At 50.7% G+C, this 22,964-nt stretch overlaps 1 protein-coding gene across 1 annotated transcript in view; it reads right to left on the bottom strand.

The window, feature by feature from the left end:
* Nucleotides 1-22,964, bottom strand: part of ASTN2 (astrotactin 2) — a 423,548-nt gene that overhangs the window by 80,644 nt on the left and 319,940 nt on the right. The window contains exons 18-19 of the mRNA XM_054174585.1: nucleotides 17,837-17,970; nucleotides 16,558-16,706 (exon numbers count right to left, since the gene is read on the bottom strand). Of these exons, the coding sequence (XP_054030560.1) occupies nucleotides 16,558-16,706; nucleotides 17,837-17,970 (283 nt within the window). The remainder of the gene's footprint in view (nucleotides 1-16,557; nucleotides 16,707-17,836; nucleotides 17,971-22,964) is intronic.

The following is a 22,964-nucleotide window of genomic DNA, read 5'->3' as shown; positions in this document are numbered from 1 at the left end:
CAAACTGGATGCAGGAATTGAAAGAGCAGAATCCTTTTTTTGGAGAGACAAATAGCGGCAGAAGGCCAAGCCAAGGTCCACAAATAAAAGAAATCCTACAACAATCACTTAAGGTCACAAAAGGGCTGGATTTATTCCTGGTATGAAGGAGCACTGAGGGAACAGCAAGCCACAGGGCAGGAAGGTTGCAGGATGCAAAGTCACACCTTGCGGGATCTCCTCTCCAGCCATTCCCAGTGCTTCCTCATCATCCATGACACAAACACAACACCCAAACAGCTCTCCTGGCAACCACTCACAACATGGTTCTTAAACTGAGAGGCAGACCAAGCTCCTCCTCTTTACAATGCTGGATTTGCTCCTGCAATGTGATCTTTTGCTGGGCACTGCTATTCAATTGCTTCACAGAATCACACAATCACAGAATCACCAAGGTTGGAAGAGACCTCAGAGATCATCAAGTCCAACCTGTCACCACAGACCTCATGACTAAACCATGGCACCAAGTGCCACGTCCAATCCCCTCTTGAACACCTCCAGGGATGGTGACTCCACCACCTCCCTGGGCAGCACATTCCAATGGTGAAAGACTCTCTCAGTGAAGAACCTTCTCCTGCAGGACCACACTGAGGTCCTGAGAGAGATCAGGGTCTTGCTGGGAGAGGCTGTATACACACACTTATGAGCAGACAACTCCTGCTTCAGGGAGTCAACTTGATGATCCCTATTGGTCTCTTCCAGCTTGAGATGTTCTATGAACTACTGTCACCATCAATAGTCGCACACTGGCTCTGTCCAGGCACAGATGGCAAGCCCCAAATGCCCTATGTCTTCAACAAAGCACCATGATCATAGTGGAGGGAGAATCCAGGGAGGCAGGGGCATGGGCATGAGGACAAAAACAGCGCTCTGTACTCAAGACATCTTTTTGGGGAGAGCTTTGAGAAGAGTTTAGAGTGAATGTGATAACGGGAATGAGGACCATGAAAGGATCCTTCTTTAGAAGCCTGTTATATAGGTAATAAAATTTGAAGTGCTGAGAAGAACCTCAGAGATATTCAAGAGGTCAAAAGCAATGGAGAAAATTCACAGATCAAGACTTTAGGGCTGAATATAGGCTGTGGGGTGGGATTTTTGTTCAGAAAGGTGGGAAATTTGTGCAGAAAGGAAACAGGACAATGAGCTTGGCAAGAGGGGACCTGCAGAAGGACAGATCAGAGGAAGGTTGTGTGGACAGCCACAGGGGTATGATAGTGTGTCGGGAGATGGGCCAAAAGTCCAGAGGTCTTGCACCACTCAATTGAGCCATCAGACCATGCCAAGAGTAGAGAGACAGCATTTGGGATTAGCTGGTGACTAAAGGTGGGCTACATGCCCCAAAGTTGCTTCTTTGCCCCCTGCTTACCTCTCCAGCTGGCCTAACGAGAGGCATTACATCCCCCAACAAACCACATCTCACCAACTATTTCTCCAAAGTGGAATTCAGCAGGAAAAAGAGAGCCCAAGCACCAAGGGTGGATTCTCACAAATGCAGCCTCCACCCCACGGCTGGACATTGCCAGCCGGACAGGAAACCTCATCCACAACCGGCGGAAAGAGAGGAGACAGCATCCCCCGGCCCCCGCGCTTCACCCACCAGGGACCAACTTGCCCACATTGCTCTTTTCCCTGGCCAAAACTATTCCATGAATTTGACCTTAGCTTTTGTAATAGTTTGGGGGCGACGAATGTGGCATTCTTGACGTAGCTACTGTTTGTGAACAAAACAAATGAGAGAAGAAAGAACGAAGCAAACACCCGGCCGCAGGCTGCGCTCCGCTTCGCTGTGGTTGACATTTCCAGCCTACACTGGCTGTGGTGAGGATGACAAACTGGGGTGGCCAGAGATGCTGCTGGGGCAGGCCACAGGCAGGACTTCGGGGCCAGAGAGGGTCTGGGTGGGCACCCAGCCCGTGGGCACCTCTCCAATCCCCCAGCACTGCTGCAAACACTAACAGGCTCCATTCCTGGAAGGGGCACCTTTGCTCTCCAAGCCGTCACCATGGTGGGATGCGCTTGCCTCAAGATTCTTCTGGAAAGGCAGAGTGTTAATTTGTGGGGGTAATGGCTTGGTTCAGCCTTTAGTTCCCTCTGGCAGAGCTGAAGTTCTGTTTGTCCTGTCTGTCTGACTTCCTACCCAAACTCAGGCAGGTCCCTCCACCCCGCTTCACCTGCTCAGACAAGGGGCAAGGAGCTGCCCCAACATGCACTGGACCTGGTGCAATGGGTCTGTCACCCCCACGGGGACCATCAGCCCCTAACAGACACAGGACACTGGGTAGAGGAATCTTGGGAAGTGCTCTCTTAATTATGAATCAAGATGATCTTCCTAATTGGGAAGAGAAAACCTCTCACCGAAGATCAGCTGCTGATTGCTCCTAAGAGCAGAGAGAAGAGGCACGCTCCTCCCTTTCTCTGCAAGCTTTAAGAGCATGCTGAACAGCATTTGTGGGATAATTTGGTGGTCACAGAGGACTAGGTTTTATTCCTGAATTGAAAACTGGCTATTAAACATCATTTAAAGAACAAAATAAAAATAAAACACCAGTTTCTTCTTTTATTCTCTCCCTATCATCATCATTAACCTTCTATCTGCATAATATCCCTTTGCCATGGATCTTCAATGGAGTAATAAAATTTTAGTGCTTAAAACCTCAGCAGTGCTCTGGTAGGGGAGCATTCTCCTTTCAGAGAGAGGGAAGCCAAGGCACAAAGAACCGAAATGACCTGCTCAAAGTCACACTGAAAATTATAAGCCAAGCCAGGAATAGATTCCCCAAGCCCTGAACCCCAGGAGGCAGCGAGCCCACAGGTACGTGGCTCTCACAGGCCAATTAGCTTTTCTGGAAACATTTAAGGAAACATTTCCTTTCACAGACTCTGCCTGCTAATTTACTCCTAGACTTTGTCACCCATGAGGAAAAGTGTCTTGATTTTAGGCTGTCATGGAGCAATTCAACCCTTTGCTTGAGACAAACGCTCTCTCAGCAAGCAAAGCTACCTGACAACACCCAGCTACACACTGGTTAAAAATGAGATGGAAGAGGTTTTTCCGTGGGTCCCTGTCTCCTAATTAAGTCTGATTGCAGAGACTTTGTCAAAGCAGAGGACTTTGCATGGAGACAGAAGCACAGGGACTGTTGTGTGCAGAAGCACGCTTTGCTTTCCACCACGCTGCTCAACTTAGGTCTGCTCAGCTTGGTGGGGCAGAGCTGATTTTTCACCTAAATCCACAATGTCCTGGGCCCTGCCTTGGCAGAAGGTGAGAGGGAAAGGCAGGTAGGGGCATAGGAGAGAAGGGCAGGAAAGTTGGGAGGTGAGCAAGCAAGGGACGGGAGAAAAGCAGCCCCTTGTTTGCTCCCCATCGCTCTCTGCTGAGCAAACGGTTAATAGGTTGCAAGGTTTCCACCCCTGCAGGACGGAGACTTTTCCTCCCCTTTCGAGTGCCCCCTGCCTTCCTTCTCCAGCGACTGGGAAGCTGTGACTGCTCTACACCGCTGACACCTCGGCTGCTCTGGAAACCCATGAACTGTTTGAGAAAGGTCAGCTGGCAGCCGCTGCATCTCTTCTCCTGCCTTCCCAGCCCGGACAGCTTTGGGCAGTGCAGGAGCCCCCTCTGTAGGCAAAGACCCACATTCACCAGCATCCTCTGCTTCTTAACGCGGGTGTTTTGGCAACAGCCCCTCTTCATCCACCCAAACTCAAGCCCCCCCACCAAGAGGTCTGAGAGAGTGGAACTGCAGTTCTTGGCACCAGCAGGGACTGGGTCTCTGCTCGTTAATAGCTAAGCCCATTACACGTGGCATGAAGCAGGCTGGACATCCAGCAGGACAGCTGATCTGCCATCAAAACAGCCCACGTCTTGCCAGCTTGCTGCTGGCAAAACAAAACAAGCACATCTCTGTACAGCTTTGGGCTTTGGTACATCTCCCAGGGCCAGAGCTGCCCCTTCTCCAACTTCTCCAAAGCAGTCACCTACTTTTCTCTGGTCCCTCGCCAAACTCAAGCTCACTGATGCTGAACAAGCAGTTTCCCAGCCTGTGTTATGGGGGCCTTGGTGTAATCCTTCACAGTGCAACAGAAGGAAACCATCCACCCTCAGTGTTCCTTCATGCACCCTCCTGCACCTCCTCATCCCAGCACTATGTATCATGCAGATGAGGCTCTCCAGCATTGCTACAGCTTCCCTAAACCACACCTTAAACCATTTGGCCAGCAAGATATGCCGCAACATCCCCTGTCCCAGGCTCTTTCTGGATCCAGCAGTGAATGAAGGGCAGAGGAACTGGAAGAAGCTGAGGCTGAATTCCTGCATGGATGCAAACAAGCTCTGTCCTTCCCAAAAGAGGAGTCTTTCTGGGGGTGGGAGGTTAGCAGCTGAGTCAAGGGCTTCTGGCAGTTATCAGCCACTACTCCTACAGAACAGCTTGACCACAGCTTTTAAGACAATGTGTGAATTTGCCTGTGTTTACAGCTCTCTGTCCTCACCAGTCAGAGTGTCTTCTCCTTGGAGATGCTCAGCTTGTGTTCACTACATCCTTTTTTGTTTGTGTTTTTATTTTTTTTCATTTGGCCAGCCCTTCCCCACCCCTCCCTCTCAGCCACACACCCAGTGTGTTTGCCAGCAGCCTCATGAGGATTTGCTAACCTAGAGCGAGAACCTCCATGTTTGGATGGTCTCTAGCTGGGATAAACACAGACTCTTACCCACTACTGGCCCCCAAGACGTGTGTGATCACTCACACCAACACATGCCCCATGAAAAATGGGGAGAGGGAGGCAAGATCAGACAGGAGGATGACAAGGATCTAAAGCCAATTTGTGGGTACCCTGAAATAACTTGATTCCCCTGGTGTCCCGGGAGCACTTCTGCCCAAGATGTACCATTATTCATTTTCATTTGGAGAAGTTTCAGCATGCAACAAAAATATCTGAGGCTCAGTAATGAGGCAAGAAATCGTGCTTACGTAGCTGAGCAAGTAACATCACTCAACTTTCCTGTCCTTGTGGCGAAAGAAAAACGATTGGAGAATAAATTAATCCTAATAAATGTAGGATTCTGATCAGGCAGATCAGACCAGCAGCGCGCCTGCAGGATGAGCAATTGATGAAGTCATTGCTTCAAAGGTGCCTTGATGCAATTAGTCACTTGTAAAACACGCAGCAGAGGAGAAAATCCTGCTCCTTTTGTTAAGGAGCATGAAAATGCTCCGTGTGTCACAGTGATTTATGGGTTACAGTGCAGCAAAATTAGAGCGCGCGGCAATTAGGATCCTTCTCTCCGAGATGAAAGGCTGGGGGGAGAGGAGTGAGAGGATGGACGGGATGCAGGAGGGCCAGATGAAGGCAAAATGCCAAGGCCACATTTCTGTGCTGTTGGTTTTTAGCAGGGATTTTCTCTCCCCTTTGCACAAATCATTGTGGGGGGAAAGCAGGCTTCACATGGAAAACTGGTGCCACTGAAGATGAACCAAGTCATTAATCACCAGCATGAGGATCTGTAATTAGAGCTGCTGGGAGTCACAGGAGCAAGAGTCAAAGGCTCTAACAGGATTATGGACAGATCTGGATTGTTTTATGACCAATATTAGCAGATAAAGGGAATGCTGGAGGAGGTTGGCTGATGAGCGTGAGGGGCAGGGAGGAAGGCATTTCCCACTCCCAACCCTGCTGCCTGGCTTTGGTGTTCCTCACACCTTCTGCCCACCCCTGTGCATGCAGAGCGTGAGGCAGAGGTTCACCCCAGCGGCCCGCCCGTGGGGTACCCCAGGAGCAGAGGACACAGGGTGCAGGATCAGCCCACGGCCAGGAGCTGAGGGGAGCTGGCTGACCCTGCTGAGCCGAAGCAGGGTCGGTCCCAGTGCAGCTCAGCATGTTCCCGATGGACTCGCCAGCTGTTTGCAGCTGGAGGATGCAGGCAGATGCTGAGCAGCCAACCCTTGCGATGCGCAGCTGGGGCGAGCAGGGAGCTCCTGTCCAGCTACCCAGCTCCTGCTCCATCCCAGCCTTGCCTGGCTGAACTGGGCAGCTTTCCCGCGTCCCCCATCACATGCCATCCCTCATGCTCACACGCTCCCTTCTCCGGCCCCGTTCCCAGCAAGCCCCAGCATGCCTCTCCACAGCCTCCTGCTTTTGGGACAAGAGGGAGCAGGAAGGCTGGGAGCTGGGGCCAGGCAGACCTTGAGCCAAAAGTCCTCCCAGCCCCCCCGGGAGAGGAATGCGCAGCCTCTCTCTAGGTCTAGGGGCCCCAGTGCCCAATTTTAAGCAGCTATTGCTGCTTCTCTGAGCTCATCCTTGCAAACTGGAAAAAGTCTGAGACCTTTCAAAGAAATCTTAGCTTAAATAAGGAGACAATGGTCTCATGCCTTTGTCCTCAGAAAGCAGGGTGCCAAGATCACTGAATCATTAAGGTTAGAAGAGACCTCTAAGATCATCCAGTCCAACCACTGACCCAACACCACCATGCCCACTAAACTATGTCCCAAAGTGCCATGTCTACATGTTTTTGAACACCTCCAGGGATGCTGACTCTACCACTTCCCTGGGCAGCCTGTTCAAATGCCTGACCACTCTTGCAGTGAAGAAAATAAAGATGGGGCTGTGCTGCTAAATGCCATCACACCTACCTGAGGGTGTCTGGCAGAGGAAGTTCCAGCAGCTGCAGGGCGGTGGTAGGACCTCCATGGCCACTGCACATTACCCCCCCAGGGTTTGGCACCCCCCTAGGAGAGCTGTGCACCAGGACAGGGCAAATCCAATGACATCTTTGATGCCTGGGGATAGCTGTTGCTGCTGCTTGCCTTCACAGAATCACCAAGGTTGGAAGAGACCTCAAAGATCATCAAGTCCAACCTGTCCCTCAGAGGACAGGCACCTTCAACTTGGACACTCTCCACCCACCAAAGCAACACCAAAGTTTTCCAGAGGAACTGGAAACTGAGATCTGAAAATATCAGCAGCCAAGTGTGAACTGTTGAGGGCTGAGAGCAGCAAGCAAAGCAAATATTAACTCTGCATGAATTTAGACCCCTTGCTCTTAACTGGCTCTTCTGGATTTAGAGCCCCCACACCATTTTTGGCCATTACTGCTGAATGCCTCAATGTCCCAGGCAGAAGAATGAGGTTGGTGAGATGCATTGATTTCCACAGACAAGAGTGCAAGAGAAAGGAAAGGCAGGCATTATCTGTGATTGTGCACAAGCCCTCCTCTCACAGCACAGCCATCATGCTGCTCCTGCCCTTGGTGTCCTCAGAAGGGTGCACACACATGAGTGTGCCACACATAGGGTCCCTCAGCCATGGTTCAGCACACCAGACTCCACTGTCACCCCAGGCAGGCATTCAGGGCCAGCACCAGGGAAACAATAAGTGAGCCCTATTAAAGGCAGCAAACTGACCAAGCTGCACAGGGCCACAAGCCTCTTTGGAGTTGAAAGTTAGGTCTTGTCAATGGGACAATGTTCATATTGGTGAGGCTAGTCACAACAACAGCCCAGCCAAGGATAGTAGAATGACTGTAGGAGCCTGGCTGCTATGTAGAAAGAGCCATTGCCATGCTCCAAGCTCCAGTCAGATACTTCCTAGCCCAGTTTCATTAGAGTGAGTCATCAGACCACCACAAAAAACCTCAGGACTTTGCTTCTGTAGTCATGATCAGAAACTTCCTTTATTAAATTAATGACCATCCTCTATCTGTCATCTCACTGTTAATAAAAAGAAATGAGGGCTGGAAGGAGCACTGCAGACCAGAGCCTGGAGCCAGGCTTGTATCAGCAGAACTTGCGTCCAGCAATGCTGCAGAGCTGCTCCTGGTCACAGCACGCAGGAATTGGGAGGAGGTATTAACCACCACACCAAACAAGTCTGCAGTATAAACAGGTTGGGTTTATCTTCTTCAGCACCCCCTGGGATGCTGCTTAGGATGCAGCAGCATCTCAAGGGGTGCTGGAGAAGGGAAACCTGCACTGAACCAGCATCCCTAATTGGCACTCCTGTGGCTACAGGGACAAGCTCATTGCACTGGCTTTGACTGGACCAACAGGACATCCTTCCTCAAATGCATCTCCCACATAAGACAGATGAAAGCTTGCACTTAAATGCTCACTGCTCTAAATGAACCCCTCTGGGATGCATCAATCCCTTCCACAGGATTGGCAGGACATGAGCTAGCAAGGAAGAAGATTTCACTTGGTCCAAACAACTCCAGTTCAGAATAAGAAGATTTTTCTATCCCAGGGTACCTGAAGACATGAAGTCCATTTGAAAAGAGAGGTTGTCTCCTCTGTGAAGAACCCCAGCAGCTGGTCAGCAACACCCACTCCTCCCTCTGGCAAAGGAGAGGTCCTGTTCTCTGGCAGGCCAGGATTTCAGGGGTGGCAAGAGATTGTTGCTCCCAGCAGAGACCAAGTCAACCTGATGCTGGGACAGGACTGCTCCTTGACCCCACCACACAGACCTGATCACTGGGAATCCAGCAGGGGAATGCTGTAGAATATCCACTCTATCCCCCATAACCCAAACTACCCACAGCAGCATTTCCTATTATGTCTCCATACCCTAATCTGAACCCCTCTGGGGTCTCCAGATTAATATCTGAGAAAGCTCCCAAGTCCAATCACCCAATTACAGGGAAGAAAGGTTTATCCTATCTAAACAGCATGAAATGTAACCTAGACCCAGCTGCCCTCTTGCTCCTAAGAGCCAGCTCTCAACCCATGGCAAGCTGAACAAACTGGGGAGGGGTCACAGGGGGAATGGGGAGAGTCTCTCTCTGCTCTTGTATCATATGAAACCTGTCAGAGGAGCAGCTATTTTAATTGGCAAATCCCCTGACTCGAGGTTTAATCCCTCTCCATTTTCACTTCACTTCCCTCATAGCAAAGCATCATGAGGAATAGATGACATGTCCTATCTTGAGCCACTGCCCAACAGGAGAGCTCCCATCCATCTTGGTGAACAGGGAGGCAGGGGACAACGGTGCTCAGGACACACAGGGTACACAAGCCAGCTTGGGAGATGCAGGGACAAAGGGCTGGTACCACCCTGTGCCATCTAACACAGATGTGCCTGAGGAACAGTGTGGGTTAGAGCAGCCTTGGTGCTGGCAGGGCAGAGCAGGCAACAGACAGGATCACAGCCCAGAATGACTGCAGCGTCCCCAGGGTACCTCCTGCACTGGGGCTGAGAGGTTTCAAACAGGACAGAATAGGCTGTCCCAAGGCAGCCTTTGTGCCTCCTTGGATCCCTTTCCTACCTTATTTCCTTCCAGAGAAGTGTGGAGGGACATTGTCTGACTTCTTGGATTGTATTTCAGCCACCTGACAAAGCTGAACGCATGGGAAACCTCCACAGCAGCCAGAGGACTGGGAAGCAGATTCCCTATCCCATTCAAGATCTCATCTCAGGCTTTGGCCAGAATGTGAGGAGCATGCAAAGTCTCCAGGAAGCTCCTAACCTGGCAGGGAATCCCAGCCTGGGCCCATCCAAAGGGAAGATCCATATTCTTTGCTCCACAAGCATACCCAATTTTCCTCCCAGATCAAGGCTGTGTTGCACCCATGGATATCCTCCAGCCTCTGTTTTCCAAGCAGCTCAGGGCTGCATTGCCAGGCACCAGCTTTGCAAACACAGGCTGGGCTTCCCTCCGAATCCCAGCCACAATTGATTGATTGGAAAAGCCTGTCTAGTCAATGAAGGCTCTCATGGAAATGTTCCACTGAGCCACCCTCACAGGCCATGATCCATCTGACTGTGTTAGCAGCCTTTGCTTTTGATGGATTTGTGGTCTTGACTTTTCCAGATCAGGAGAAACTAAATCCTAGAGGATAAACTTACAGACCAGTAAAAACCCTCTATGACTGGCCTCCTTAACTGCTGTGTAAGAAGTTCAGAGCCTTCTTAGTCAGATGGGAGCATCTACAGTTGACCTTTGCCTTGAGGGAGAGGTAGCTCTGAGCAGACAGCACAAAGTCCTTGGCAAACACCACGCTCTTAAAGTGCATGACATGCTCGCGGCACCATCCAGGCTGCTCCGTCCTCCACAGACAGCAGGGAATGGGCAGACAGTCCCAGATCTCCTCCCATGAAATGATGTGGGAGAAAGCAAAGAGAATGCCCAGGTCTGGCCAAAAGGTGTCTGGGCAGATAAAAATAAAACCCCTGGAACCATCATATGGAAACAGGAATTGATGAAATACTTCAGCAACTGACTCAGCCCTAACGCAGAGCTGAGAACCCTCCACCTCCCTTCTGCTTTCCAGGATACAAAAATGACACTGGTAGGTGGAAATAACTACAGCTGTCCCAGTGGGAGAGGAATCAGTGCTTCACAGTGAGTGCACTGGCCAAAATTAAGCACTTGCTTGGTGCTATTACACAACACAGCCCAGGAAGAAGCTTCCAAAAACTTGACCTTCTCTTCAAAGGTTTCTTTTTGAATCAGCTTTCCTTCTGCTATCAAGTGAAGTGGATTCAGCACTCCAGCAGGGTGCTCAGGGTGTTGAAAACATCTTTGCCCATTTGCTAGTTAGAGGAGAGGCAGCAGCATTGCCAGCTTTCACACAGTAGCCCTGCCCTGGCCAGGCTCCCTGCACACAGGTATTTGCAGATGAAGCTGCATTTCCATCCCTAGCACAAGAGTGTGCTAGTCCTCACTGACTGGTGGTTATGGTCAGCCAAACACCTGCCCACTGAGAAACCAGCTGAGAAGTGTTGGAGCAAGGCCAGAGGAAGGCCACAAGAGGCACACGAGGCTAGTGCAGGTGATGGTTGCCATAGCTATATCTACACAGCCCTGGCCCTTCAGACAGGTCAGAACAATGCTCTACAGAACAGAGTTAAGCTATAAATAAGATATCTCAACCTTCAGTTTGGAGCACAACTTGCAAGTGTACAAACCACTAAGCCTTCTGGTTTGACCTCTTTCACTTTCTTTTATAGACATGAATCATATTCAGACACTCCTGTGCAGAGCAGCATTGTGCAGAGCAACATTGCCCAGAGCAGGCAGCAGCGTGGCAAGCACAGCCTTCATATAACCATACCCTCAACCTCTGTACATTGTTCTGCCCACTCTGTTCTCCAGACACCAGCTTACCTGCTAGCTCTTCTCCACACCACTGTCCTGTATGTGGAAAGCTCTGGTACACTACAAGCTGCCAGAATCAGTATTCTCCTGCTCTGAGGTCTACGTGATCTCCACCAAGCTCATCCAGCAGACTGTGTTTCTGTTCTCCCTGTTTCTTTGAGGATTACAAGCTGTTCTGGATGAGGGCTATCTCTTCTCATGAACGTGATCACTGCCCAGCCAAAGAGAGCCAGGAGCAGCCAAGATCTCTTGATGTCACGAGATACACCAAAGCTTGGGAGTCTTTGCTTAGGCTTCATCTGTGCTTCTGGGACACGGCTTCTGATGCCCAGCAGCAGCACTGCTGTGTAAAAGCAGATGAGCAGTGAGAGTGTTTGCCTGATACTTCATTCAGCTAATACCCCACAATACCCCCAGCTACACTGACTCAGCTGTCAGCACACACTGACTGAGCTGCAGAAGTGGTACCACAGAAAAAGGAGGAAACCACAGCATATGAGCCTCTGCAGAAGACAATGGGCTGGGAGAGAGGTAAAGACTCATAATTCTTTCATGATCTGCTAGCAGCAACACAGAGCAAGTAGCACATTGTGGCAGTGTCACTTTTGCCCTCATTGTCACCCTCAGCTGTATGTGGTGCTTCATTTCTCTGCATCTTCCCAGTCCTATCCACTTTGGTACTGAAGCACAGGCAGGAGGAGATGGTTTCACACTCAAGGAACACAGCTATGCATGTGCTTTGCACGGGTACAAGGCTGACCACCATGGTGGCGGAGAATGAGTGAGAGGTGCAGAATCTCATTGGTCAGCCTGTGGGTCCTCAGCAAAGGTATTTTGTTTCTGTGTCTTGTTTTTTTCCCCCTCTATCTGCACAGCAAGGGAGAGACCATTCCCACCTCAGAGTACAAGGTCTGACTTAGCACCAGCTAAGTGCTTTGAGACACTCTGACAGCTCACACTCTCAAACCACTACCTCTCTGGGCCTCCTCACCACCCCTGTGAAGCCCCCCAGAGATGTGTGCTCACAGACCCAGCAGCTAACAAGATATGGACAGAAGGGAAAAAAAAACTCCACCAGGGAGAGGAACATTGAGAAAGGGACCAGGGAGACTCCAGAGCTACAAAACATCACAGCAGCAACACAGCCACCACCTCAAGGTAGGGCAGCCTCCTGCCAAGGACCTCCCACAGTAAAAGCCCAGCCCCTAGTCCTCCAGAGCTCTGCTGTGTGCACACTGCAAACACATTCAAAGTGTTTTTTTTCCTTTATAAACCTTGCATTTGGCAAGGGTTTGCCACTCCAACCTGCACCAGCCTCCAGGTTGTTCTGACCTCCCAGGTGGGATGCAGAGATGGTCCAGGTAGTGTTAAAGCAGGCACAGGTCTCCCTGTCCCCACTCAAAGATTTCACCCTTCATCTTTCTGATGAGGCCTCCCAGCTCTGCTCCTCAGCTCCAACACTAAAACCAGGGTGAGGATCCTTCTGTCCTTCTACCCATCATGGGCTGGAGGATGCAGTGCCTGCCCCACAGAACCATGGCAGGCAGTGAGGCTCTGTTCATCCAGGGGACCATCTAAGCCAGGGCCACCACGATGAGTGACAGTGGTACCACAGGTCCCCCCATCTGGCACAGGCAGGGACACAGCCTGGCTACAGCAACCAGAACTGAGACAGAACAAGCACTTTGCACCACGGTCATGTTATCCCCTCGTCCCTCCCCCTCATCCCCCTTTGGAGCTTCTTAACTTCAGAAACCTTCCTCCAGAGGAGTGTTGGAGTGACAGAAAACATTTTCCAAGCCTAATATCAGTTCCAGATGTTCACAGTCATTTCAGTTTGTACCTCACCCTGTAAAACACATTTCTCCCTCTCCCTCTCTCAAGCCTGCTTGGTCCATGACATCATGCGCTGGCGGGGCCGGCCGCGCACACACACACACGAGCTCTCGCCCTCTTCCAGAGCCCCCACGTTCAAACAAAGAGCATCACTCAACTACAAAGCTGTCACACACATGGAATTATGAGTAATTTCCACAAGTTTTAATAAACAGTTTGGGATGTAATTGCTCTCCATCTTCTCTGCTGGCTGCCGGGCGGAGAGCCGCTCGCTCCCCGCGCGCTGGTGTTGAAAGCGTGGTTTGTTTCGCACGCAGCTTCACCTCCTCTCAGCCTCAGATGGTCCAAGGGCTGTTTTGCTAAGCACCAGCAAGAAGCCTCTTTAACATGCACGTACAGCGGGGGGCAGCCAAGCCACGGGAGCTCCTTCTGCCCCATCCTGCAGCACCGCTACCCTGTGCGGAGCACAGTGGGGAGAGAGGGGACACGCACTAAACCAGATTCCCTCCTGAGGCTGCCCCAAGAAGAGGTGCAAATATTTTCTGGCTCAAGGCTGCATCTCCTAGTTGGAAATCATGGGGCAAGTCAAGGAGTTTTGCAACAGTGGGAGCCCAGAGGCTTTTGTGGGGCAAGAGGATGGCAGAAGGTAGGTTAGGCAGGAGCCAGGAACCAGTTTGCCATGGGGCTGAAGAGCAGCTGGGCACAGCACTAGCCCCAGCCAATGTCAGGAATCCCAAAACAAAATGACCACAGGTGAACTAAAACAAAATCCCTGCACAAGAACAAATAACCCACACACAAAAACTCAAGAGATCAAATGGATGAAAGGCAGCAGCTTCAACAGCCCTCAAACCTTGCAGGATCACCCCTGCCCAGCACTGCCATGCCCTGCAAATGCCCAAGGTGCTCCTCCCAGCAACAGGAGCAACCTGCCAGCAGCCAGGAGGAAGATCTGCAAACATCCATCAAAAGCCATCCAAATTTCATACACCATCCTCCCCCTCCAAAAGCTTCCCCCTTCTGAGATTGACTTATTGTTTTGGTTGATGCTGCTGAGATGTGATACAGCACAGTGAGTGGATCATAGTGGTGAGGGGATAACCATGGCAGGATTTTGGGCTGGGTGAAGCATGGTCCCAAGCAAAGCCTTTGAGAGCTGCAGCAATCAGCACCTCTGCAAACCTAGGTAAGGTATTTGCAAGAATCAAGTCATCTGGCATTAGGGGCCTGTAGGGTAGGAAAGGAATGAAGGCAGGAATGCTGTTTGGTTATAACCAACCTGGAAAACAGGGGGAGATTTAGGATTGGCTTTTCTTTTTTAATTGTTAATGAGGTCATTCTGTCTCAAACTGTCCCCCAGAGAGGGGCAGCTCCCCAAAATGAATTCAATCACCTGTCAAACACATGGCAGTCATAAAAGGAAAATAATAATAATAATAATAATCTGTATTTCCTACTCTGGCAGCCAGGACTTCAAAGGAGAAGCCCCATACATCCCTGGTCTGGCCTCACCTGACCGATGTGTGAGCAATCTGGAATCCCCATCCAAAACAAAGCCCCTCCTTCGGTGGCTTGTTTTCTTTCTCTGTTACTGAAAGTTGCCCCCCAAGGTGGAGAACAAACCCTCTTCCATGTTGGGAAACTACAAACATAACCCAGGGGCCATGGTCATATCAGGCAAGGTGTAGGAGAAAGCTCCTGTGGGACAGGACTGGTGTACGAGCCAGGAACCAGAGCTCCTTGCAGGGGTCCCCGCAAACAGCCAGGACCGCCCAAGATGTGGGGCTCTGGCTTTCTCCAGCAGAAAAAGTCCAGCTCTTGTAGCACAAAGATTTTGGATGTGGTGGTAAGAGAGGCTGCAGAAACAGAATCAATGGGCCTGAGAGGAACAGAGGCAACAAAAGATTCCCTGTGACTTGGAGCTGGAGCAGTTTGCCCTCATGGCAGCAAAGGGCTTGGCTCAGAAGGTCTTACAAAATCAGTGAGGAGAAGAAAAATGCTACCACCACAAGCTGAGAAAGCTTCTGACCAAGACCTAAAGACTGCCTGCATGTAACTCCCACTCCTAGAATCACAGAATCATAGAATCATTTCATATGGAAAAGTCCTTTAAGATCATCAAGTCCAACTGTCAACATATCACCACCATGTCCATTAAACTGTGCCCGAAGTGCCACATCCACATATTGCCTGAACATCTCCAGGAATGGTAACTCCACCACTTCCCTGGACAGCCTGTTCCAATGCCTGACCACTCTTGCAGGAAAGAAATGTTTCCTAATGTCCAAGCTAAGCCTCTGCTGGTACAACTTGAGGTCATTTCCTCTTGTCCTACTACTAGTTACTTAGGAGAAGAGACCAACACCCACCCAGCTGCAACCTCCTTTCAGGGAGTTGTAGAGAGCAGTAAGGTCTCCCCTCAACCACCTCTTCTCTAGACCTGCTCTGAATTATCTTCCAGAAATTTACTTCCCACCAGGGAATCACAAATAAACATCTTGCCAGGATGTCCAGGAAGCCCTTGCAAAGCTAGATGAGTGCAGTGATATTCCTCCCTCCAACAGCAGCCCTGTCCCTACCTTCAATTTGGTTCCTTGTCCTGGCAGGCAGCCCAGCCTCCCATACACTGAACCAGGCTCCACCTTACAGCAAATGAGGTTTTTAATCACCCAGAGCAGGAGCTGTTACAGAGCTTTACTCCAGTGACAGGTAGAAACCTTCTTCCTATGTTCCCTGACTATGGGAGGGGGGGCGAGGGGGCTGAAATTAAGTACTGCCAGCATCGAGGGTAGGAGCCTTCACACAGACTTAAATCTCTGCCTTGGTCATCAACACTGTCTGTATCTGACATGCCACATCAGCTTCTTCAACAAACTACATCCAAAATCCTCAAGCAAAAAGCAGTAGGAGGTTCTGCCTGGCTTTCCACATGGCAGTGCCATCACTCAGGTCCTCAAGTTTCTGAAATACATCATTGATCCAGTCAAATCAAATCACATCCTTCACATCTCTGCACCTCACCTAGCAGCTGCTGCAGCATGGCTTGAATTGCTGACAAGGCCTTTGCAAGGCAGAGTGCCCAGTCCAAGCCTGAGCTGGGAACTGAAATCCAACCCTGACAAGTACCAGGTTCTCCTGGAGTTTTGTGCTGTTTAAATGTTCTCAGTAAACACTGTAGGCTTCCAGTTACTTTGATATGTGTGCAAGACAACTTCAAGTGTCCTTTCAGAGCTGGTGTACAATGTAGTACTCACTGAAACGGAGCAGTAAATGTTTGAGTTGTTGAGGGATGACCTTCCTCCCACAGCCACCATCCTGTAGCATTTCAGACTGATCTGACCAGATCAGTCAGAAACTCAAGCTCAAAGCCCTCACCCTGAAAAAGGGCAAATAATTTCCTTCTGCTATGAAGCATTTTTGTGTTTCCCCTTCCCCTCAAATACTTATGCCTGCAGAAGCCTTCAAAAGCACCTCCTGAATGAAGCACTTTTGATACCTCATATGACACCATGGCTTTATGCCCCATTCAAAATAGAAGCAGCAGCTCCAAGTGCCCTGTGCGTCCAGAGGAGGTTGCCCTTGGCAGCTGCACCTACCTGTGTAGAGGTCTGTGTCTGTGTACTCATCCACCTTCTTGTGGTGCAGGACGTAGTCAGACACCTTTGTCCCAATGGCTGGCTGCACATCCAGCCACTCCAGAGAGACCACGGTGCTGGAGGGCTCCACGTTGGGGGAGAGGCGCAGGCTGGGCAGGAGACAAGAAAGAAACCAAGTAAGACATCAGCTCTCTGTCTGGGCAGGAGTCCACCTCTACAAAGATACAACCCCAGGCAGGGCTCACACTCATACACAGGGATGGGCACAGGGACCCTCAAGGACAAGAGCACAAGCGGAAAGCAGGCAGGTGAGCATGGAAGAACTGCTAGTTGATGGTAGTAGAGTTCAGACTACTGTAATGTGTCCTTCCCTCCCCCTGCTTCTGGAAAAGCTTAGGCTGCGCAATCACAGACATGCAACCCAAAATATCTCTTCAAAAAGAGCCTGGGACAGCCCACAGTATTCCCACAAGGAGACAAAGACCAGCTACCCAGGAGCAAGAGAGAAGGGGAGGGTCCAGCTTAACCTTCATGCAACATGATGGAGTTGAGTCTACAGGAGGGGGGCTCTACTCTGCAACACCAATAAGAAAAGGCAAGGGAGAGTGGGAGGGAGAGAAGAGGCTTTGAATTTACCCAGCTGCACATGATCAAGGCTTGTGAGGTGTAGGCAATAGTCAAAGCAGGGCAGTTGTTCAGGAGCCCAAGGAATGCATGGTGAGGGGTGAAGGCAGAGCAGATTCGTGCTCCTGGCCATGCCAGCGCAAAGGCCTCTGCTCCTTTTGTACTGGGGTAAATGGCAACACGAAGTGCAAGGCTACAGAGAGCCCAGCTCCAAACATCTGAGCGTTGTTTGCTGAACTCAGGATGGGAAATGAATCCCCTCCGTGGATTTTGGCTCACTAAGAAGGTGTTCTGCTCCTTGTGGCTCACTGGAGCCAGTCTTCCTGCGTTCTCAGCTAATTCCCCATCAGTTTGCTCCTGATTTGCTCTTGCTCTGACAAGCCACAATGAATTGCACTGTAATTCCATTTCTTTCAGCATTAGAAATCCCATTCTACAAGCCCTGCTAATCAGGTGATGAAAATCTATAAGGAAGCCTTCCAGGGCCACAGCTGGAGCCAGGATATCCTAAAGGCATCAGTCACGCAGTGGAGTGCTGGACCACAGCACCGGGGCTGGAAGCTGAGAGGAAGGAGGTGCCCATGGGCCGAGCCTGAGGGGCAGGGAAGGGTGCTGGAGGGCTGTGACCTGCGGGAGGGGCTCAGAGGATACGTACACGGGCGGAGGGAGAGGGCTGCAGTTCGGGAGTCCGTTCTCATCGAAGGCGTTGAGGTCACACCTGCACCAGTCTTCGATAACGTCGCCTTTCCCCGAGCACCAGTATGAGCTCATCAGGGCTCCCTTGAAAGCCTGGCGTGAGAACAGAAGGTGTGAACACGTGTGAGAAGGGCTTGGGGAAACCTGGCCAGCAGCTGGGCTGCACAGCACTGAGCACCAGGGGGTGTGCAGAGCACCGGCGCTGGGGAATACAGGGGAGGTCCTGCCCAGCTCTGCCATGGACTCTCTACATGGCCCTGGGAGAATCTCTTCACCCCCCTGGGCTTTAGCTCCTGTGGATTGAGTGATGCTGGTTCAACCCTGGGTGCTGCTTTTGGTGTGGGGATGTGGAGTGTTGGCATGATCCTGCAGAAGTGATCTCCTCTGATGGTACCTGAGCTGAAGAAACACAGATGGAAGCCTATCTGTGACCCTGGACATCTTACTTTGGGTACCTTTACACTACTGCTGCGCAGTGAAACAGGCCACCCTGGCCTGGATCAGGAATAGAATAGAATAGAATAGAATAGAATAGAATAGAATAGAATAGAATAGAATAGAATAGAATAGAATAGAATTAACCAGGTTGTAAGAGACCTTTGAGATTGAGTCCAACCTATGAACCAGCACCATCTAATCAACTAAACCATGGCACCAAGCATCCCATCTAGCCTCTTCCTAAACACCTCCAGTGATAGTGACTCCACCACCTCCCTGGGCAGCACATTCCAGTGGCCAATCACTCTTTCTGTGAAGAACTTCTTCCTATCATGGTGTGGCCAGCAGGAATAGGGCAGTATTCTTGGCTCTGGTGAGGCCACACTTCGAATACTGGGTTCAGTTTTGGGCACCCTTATTCCAAGAAGGATATTGAGGTGCTCAGGTATGCCCAGAGAAGGGCAACAAAGCTGGTGAAAGGTCTAGAGAACAGGGCTGGTGAGGAGCAGCTGAAGCAACTGGGGCTGTTCAGTCTGGAGAAGAGGAGGATGAGGGGAGACCTCATTGCTCTCTACAACTCTCTGATAGGAGGTTGAAATGAGGTGGGGGTTGGTCTCTTCTTCCAAGTATCAGGTGATAGAATTAGAGGAAATGGCCTGAAATTGTGCCAGGGGAGGTTCAGGTTGGATACCATGAAAAATTTCCTTGCTGCAAGAGTGGTCAAAGATTAGAACAGGCTGCCCAGGGAGGTGGTGGAGTCACCAGCCCAGGAGGTGTGGACATGGCACCATTGAATTCTTGCATCCCCACTTTCATCCTTGTCATAGCTTTGTTACTCATATGAGCTGCCCTCCTCCAAGCAACCTGCCACTTGCTTCACCTGCAGGAGGGACAGTCACAAGCACAATGGCAGCATCTAGAAGGAAAAAAGAAAACAACAATCCTGACAATCCTGTGAAATACTTTCAGGGTGTTCCCCAGCCAAGCAGTCTTCCTTTTGCAGGCTGTCCCCAGTCTAACCAGGAGGCCTCCTGACTGCTCCTAATGATGCCAGTGGATCCTCAGAATAAAAGCTGTTCATCTGCTGGGGTCTGAGGTTGAAACACTTTGCCTGAATTCCCAAAGCCCTCCAGGTCTGACCCCACATTGTCTCCCCTGTGCTCATCTCACAGCCTCTGGTGCTCGGTGTCAGTGCCCTGGCTGCAGGATGGAGCATCGCTTGCTCTGTATTTTGCTGTAGTTCAGGGCTGTAAATCCTGCATGGATTTACCATGGTTTCTCCTGCTACCCTTTGCCTGTTGCAACTAATTACAGCTCCAGCTTGGCAGGCAGCATCTCTCCCTGCACACAAACACACACACATATGGCCAACATTCAACCCTGAAGCCACAACACCCTGCTAGGATAATCATCACACCAAAACTTCCTCTGCTAAAACAAACCTCTTTGTAATGCTTCTGACCTTTCAAAAAGCACATTTTGGGGCCGAAATGCCTTCATGGGCCCTCATCCATGTAGGCAGCCCAGCTCCCAGCAGCACCATTCCGCCCATTCAAAGCCTCCTGCGGAAGCCTGGCCCCAGCGATATCGCCCGCGCTGCCAAGTCACGCCTCGGAGATCAAACCGTGCCCTTTGAGGAGGACAGGGATGGCTCTGCTGGCTGTGCCATTCAGCAGAGAACTCTAGGAAAAGCACCATCCCAGGGAGGTTTCTGAAAGGAGGAGGTATAAATAGAGCCTGACGTCAGGGCTCTCATCGTCCAGGGGTTTTGTCACTCTCCCCCTAGCGCCCCCCGGCACTTCTATCGAGGCGCCTCGAGCCTCCCGCCTCTGAAACTTGGGTTTTTTGCTTCCAGGCATTTACAAAATGAGACTGTTCCACAAGGAAAGGGGAAAAAAAAACCCACACCAAAAAAAACAACACCAAAAAGGAAGGAAAAAACCATGTGAAAGGGAGAAAATGTGATATGATTTTACTTTGTTCTTTAGAATGTAATCGAGGTGCTGGGTCGGAAAGGGCATCACAAAGTGATTGAAGAGCAGGGAAGAGAGAAAGGAGTTTCTCTGACACTGGATAAATGGGAACAGATACATGTCTGTGGAGAGCAACGGGTCTGTGCAGGATGAAACCAGCAAATGATGCAGGTAGATGGATGGGGAAGCGTGTGCTCTCCCTGGGAAGCAGGAGAACTGTGTGCTGTGGATACATGTGCATGGACACGCACTGTGGGGCAGGACAGACAATAGGTGACCCCTGGAAGAGCTGTGAAATCACACCAATAGCATCACTTTGCTGCCACCCCAACCCTTGCTGCTCTGCATGTTCACTCCCTGTCCCCTAAACCATCTCCTCCCTTCACATCCCCAACCCAGGGAAGAAATCCCTTCCCACCCCACCCATGCCCTTTAGCCAAATCCAATAGTCAATTCCTTGCCTCTGTTTTCTTTTTCTTTGCTGGTAAGTGCAGGCCTGGATGAGCAATTCCCTCTGCTCAGCCTGCCTAGCCTCACATCCATTTTAATTAGATCCTGCAGGTACCAAGCAGTCATCTGCCTTGTGTCAACCTTCACCCAAACAAGGTTAGCTAATCGATGTGCCCTTCAATTGCACTCATTAAGGCGAGGGCACCTACACCCACTAACTGGGTTACCCAGGGCGTGACTAGCCCCCAGTGCCAGCTGTTGCCTCCCTCCCTGACGTCAGGGCCAGGTTGGAGTAGCCAGGGTGCCAGGACACACCTTCCTGTGTTTTCCAGCAGGATTCTGAGCCACTGGTTTCCAGGATTTTCCAGTTGGTACCTGGGAACAAAGGGTACTGACTGGAAAATGGAGTGGGGAAGTGGCGATAGAGAACTCATCACAGAATCATGGAATGCTCTGGATTGGAAGGGATCTCTGGATGTCCTAATCCAGCTCCCCTGTAGTAAGCAGGGACATCCCCAACTAGATCAGGCTGCTCAGAGCCCCATCAAGCCTCACTTTGAATGTCTCCAGGGATGGGGCCTCCACCACCTCCCTGGGAAACCTGTTCCAGTGTTCCACCACCCTCATTGTGAAGAACTTCTTACTAATGTCCAACCTAAATCTACTCTGCTCTAGTTTAAAACCATGATAGGGAGAAATGAGGAAGATCATGCAGAAATTAGGGATGAAGCTCCCTGCACAAAGATGTTCATCATTGTTTTAGGAGGCTCTGTGCCTCCCAGCCTGCTTTGTGGGGACATACAAGCACTCCACAGGAACTTCAGGACGAATAGAGAGCTCCATGAGCTCTGAGGGCTCCCTGGTCCTCCCAGCTTAGAAACCAGATACAGCTTTTGCTGTATCTCACACAGAGCCCACCCTTCCTTCCCCAGTTGGCTCCAGGTGCTGCCAGCAGTGGCAGAAGCTGCTCTTTGGCTCTGGCAGAGATCAGCAGTTGGAGTCACGTTCCCCTGCAAAGGTAGCAGCTTTAACCAGCCCAGCCCCAAGGCATGCTGTAGGTATGTGCTCCTCCACAAGTGGTAACCGTGTGAAGGCCTCTCTTTCCCTTTCTCCTTCTGACAATGTAACCCAATGTTGCTCACACAAACCCAGGGGAACAGCAGCAGCTGCTCAGAACAGGAGCCCAATGGCAGAGCAAGACCAAGAGTAATGGACAAACGATCTAGTGAAGGTGCTGAGATCCATGCCATGGGCAGCTGCAGCCTTTGTGAGAACTGCAGGTGGGAATACACAGCAAATTCCCTCATCTGTGGTGGCTGAGGGTTACCTTCCCTTCCTGTCTTAGAACTATAGAATGATGGCTTGGTTGGAAAACACCTTAAGATCACTAAGTCCAACCATAACCTAATATCTTCCTGTACATGGCTGTTAGACCATGTCCCTGTACTGATCATCCAAATGACTTTCAACATCTCCACCACCTCCCTGGACAACCTGTTCCAATGCCTGAACACTCTTTCAGTAAGGACATGTTTCCTAATATCCACTCTAAACCTCCCTTGCTGCAACTTAAGGCCTTGGAGTGAGCACCTCCAGATTTCCCATCCTTCCCTGCTGCCTTGTTGGAAACGTGCAGCAAAACCTTTCTTCACTGCCAGGTGACAGCACCCACAACAAGAACACCATCTCCAACATAGAATCATAGAATCAATAAGGTTGGAAAAGATGTCAGAGATCATCAAGTCCAACCTACCACAGTATCACAGTATAACTAAGGTTGGAAGAGACCCCAAGGATCATCGAGTCTAACCTGTCCCAACAGACCTCACGACTAGACCATGGCACCAAGTGCCACATCCAATCCCCTCTTGAACACCTCCAGGGACAGTGACTCCACCATCTCCCTGGGCAGCACATTCCAATGGCCAACAACTCTCTCTGTGAAGAACTTTCTCCTCACCTCCAGCCTAAACTTCCCCTGGCACAGTTTGAGACTGTGTCCTCTAACGTGGCCATCTCCACATTGGATCCTTCACCATGCTGGTCACACCAAGCTCCCAACCTGGGAAAACCCAACAACCTCTGGAAGCAGCAAGGTCTTCCCAGGAGCAGCCCTGCCTGCTGGGGATGCCAGAGGGGGGGCCCCTAACACATTGTCCTGTGCTTGCAAGCCACTCCCTGCGATCCCAACGCCCCTCTGTGCCCTCAGGCAATTTTATCTTCCAT

This window comes from Dryobates pubescens, chromosome 29, assembly GCF_014839835.1.
Source record: "Dryobates pubescens isolate bDryPub1 chromosome 29, bDryPub1.pri, whole genome shotgun sequence".
NCBI classification, from domain to species: Eukaryota; Metazoa; Chordata; class Aves; order Piciformes; family Picidae; genus Dryobates; species Dryobates pubescens.
Note: the sequence above shows the minus strand (reverse complement) of the source record. Positions and strands in the feature narration are given on the sequence as shown.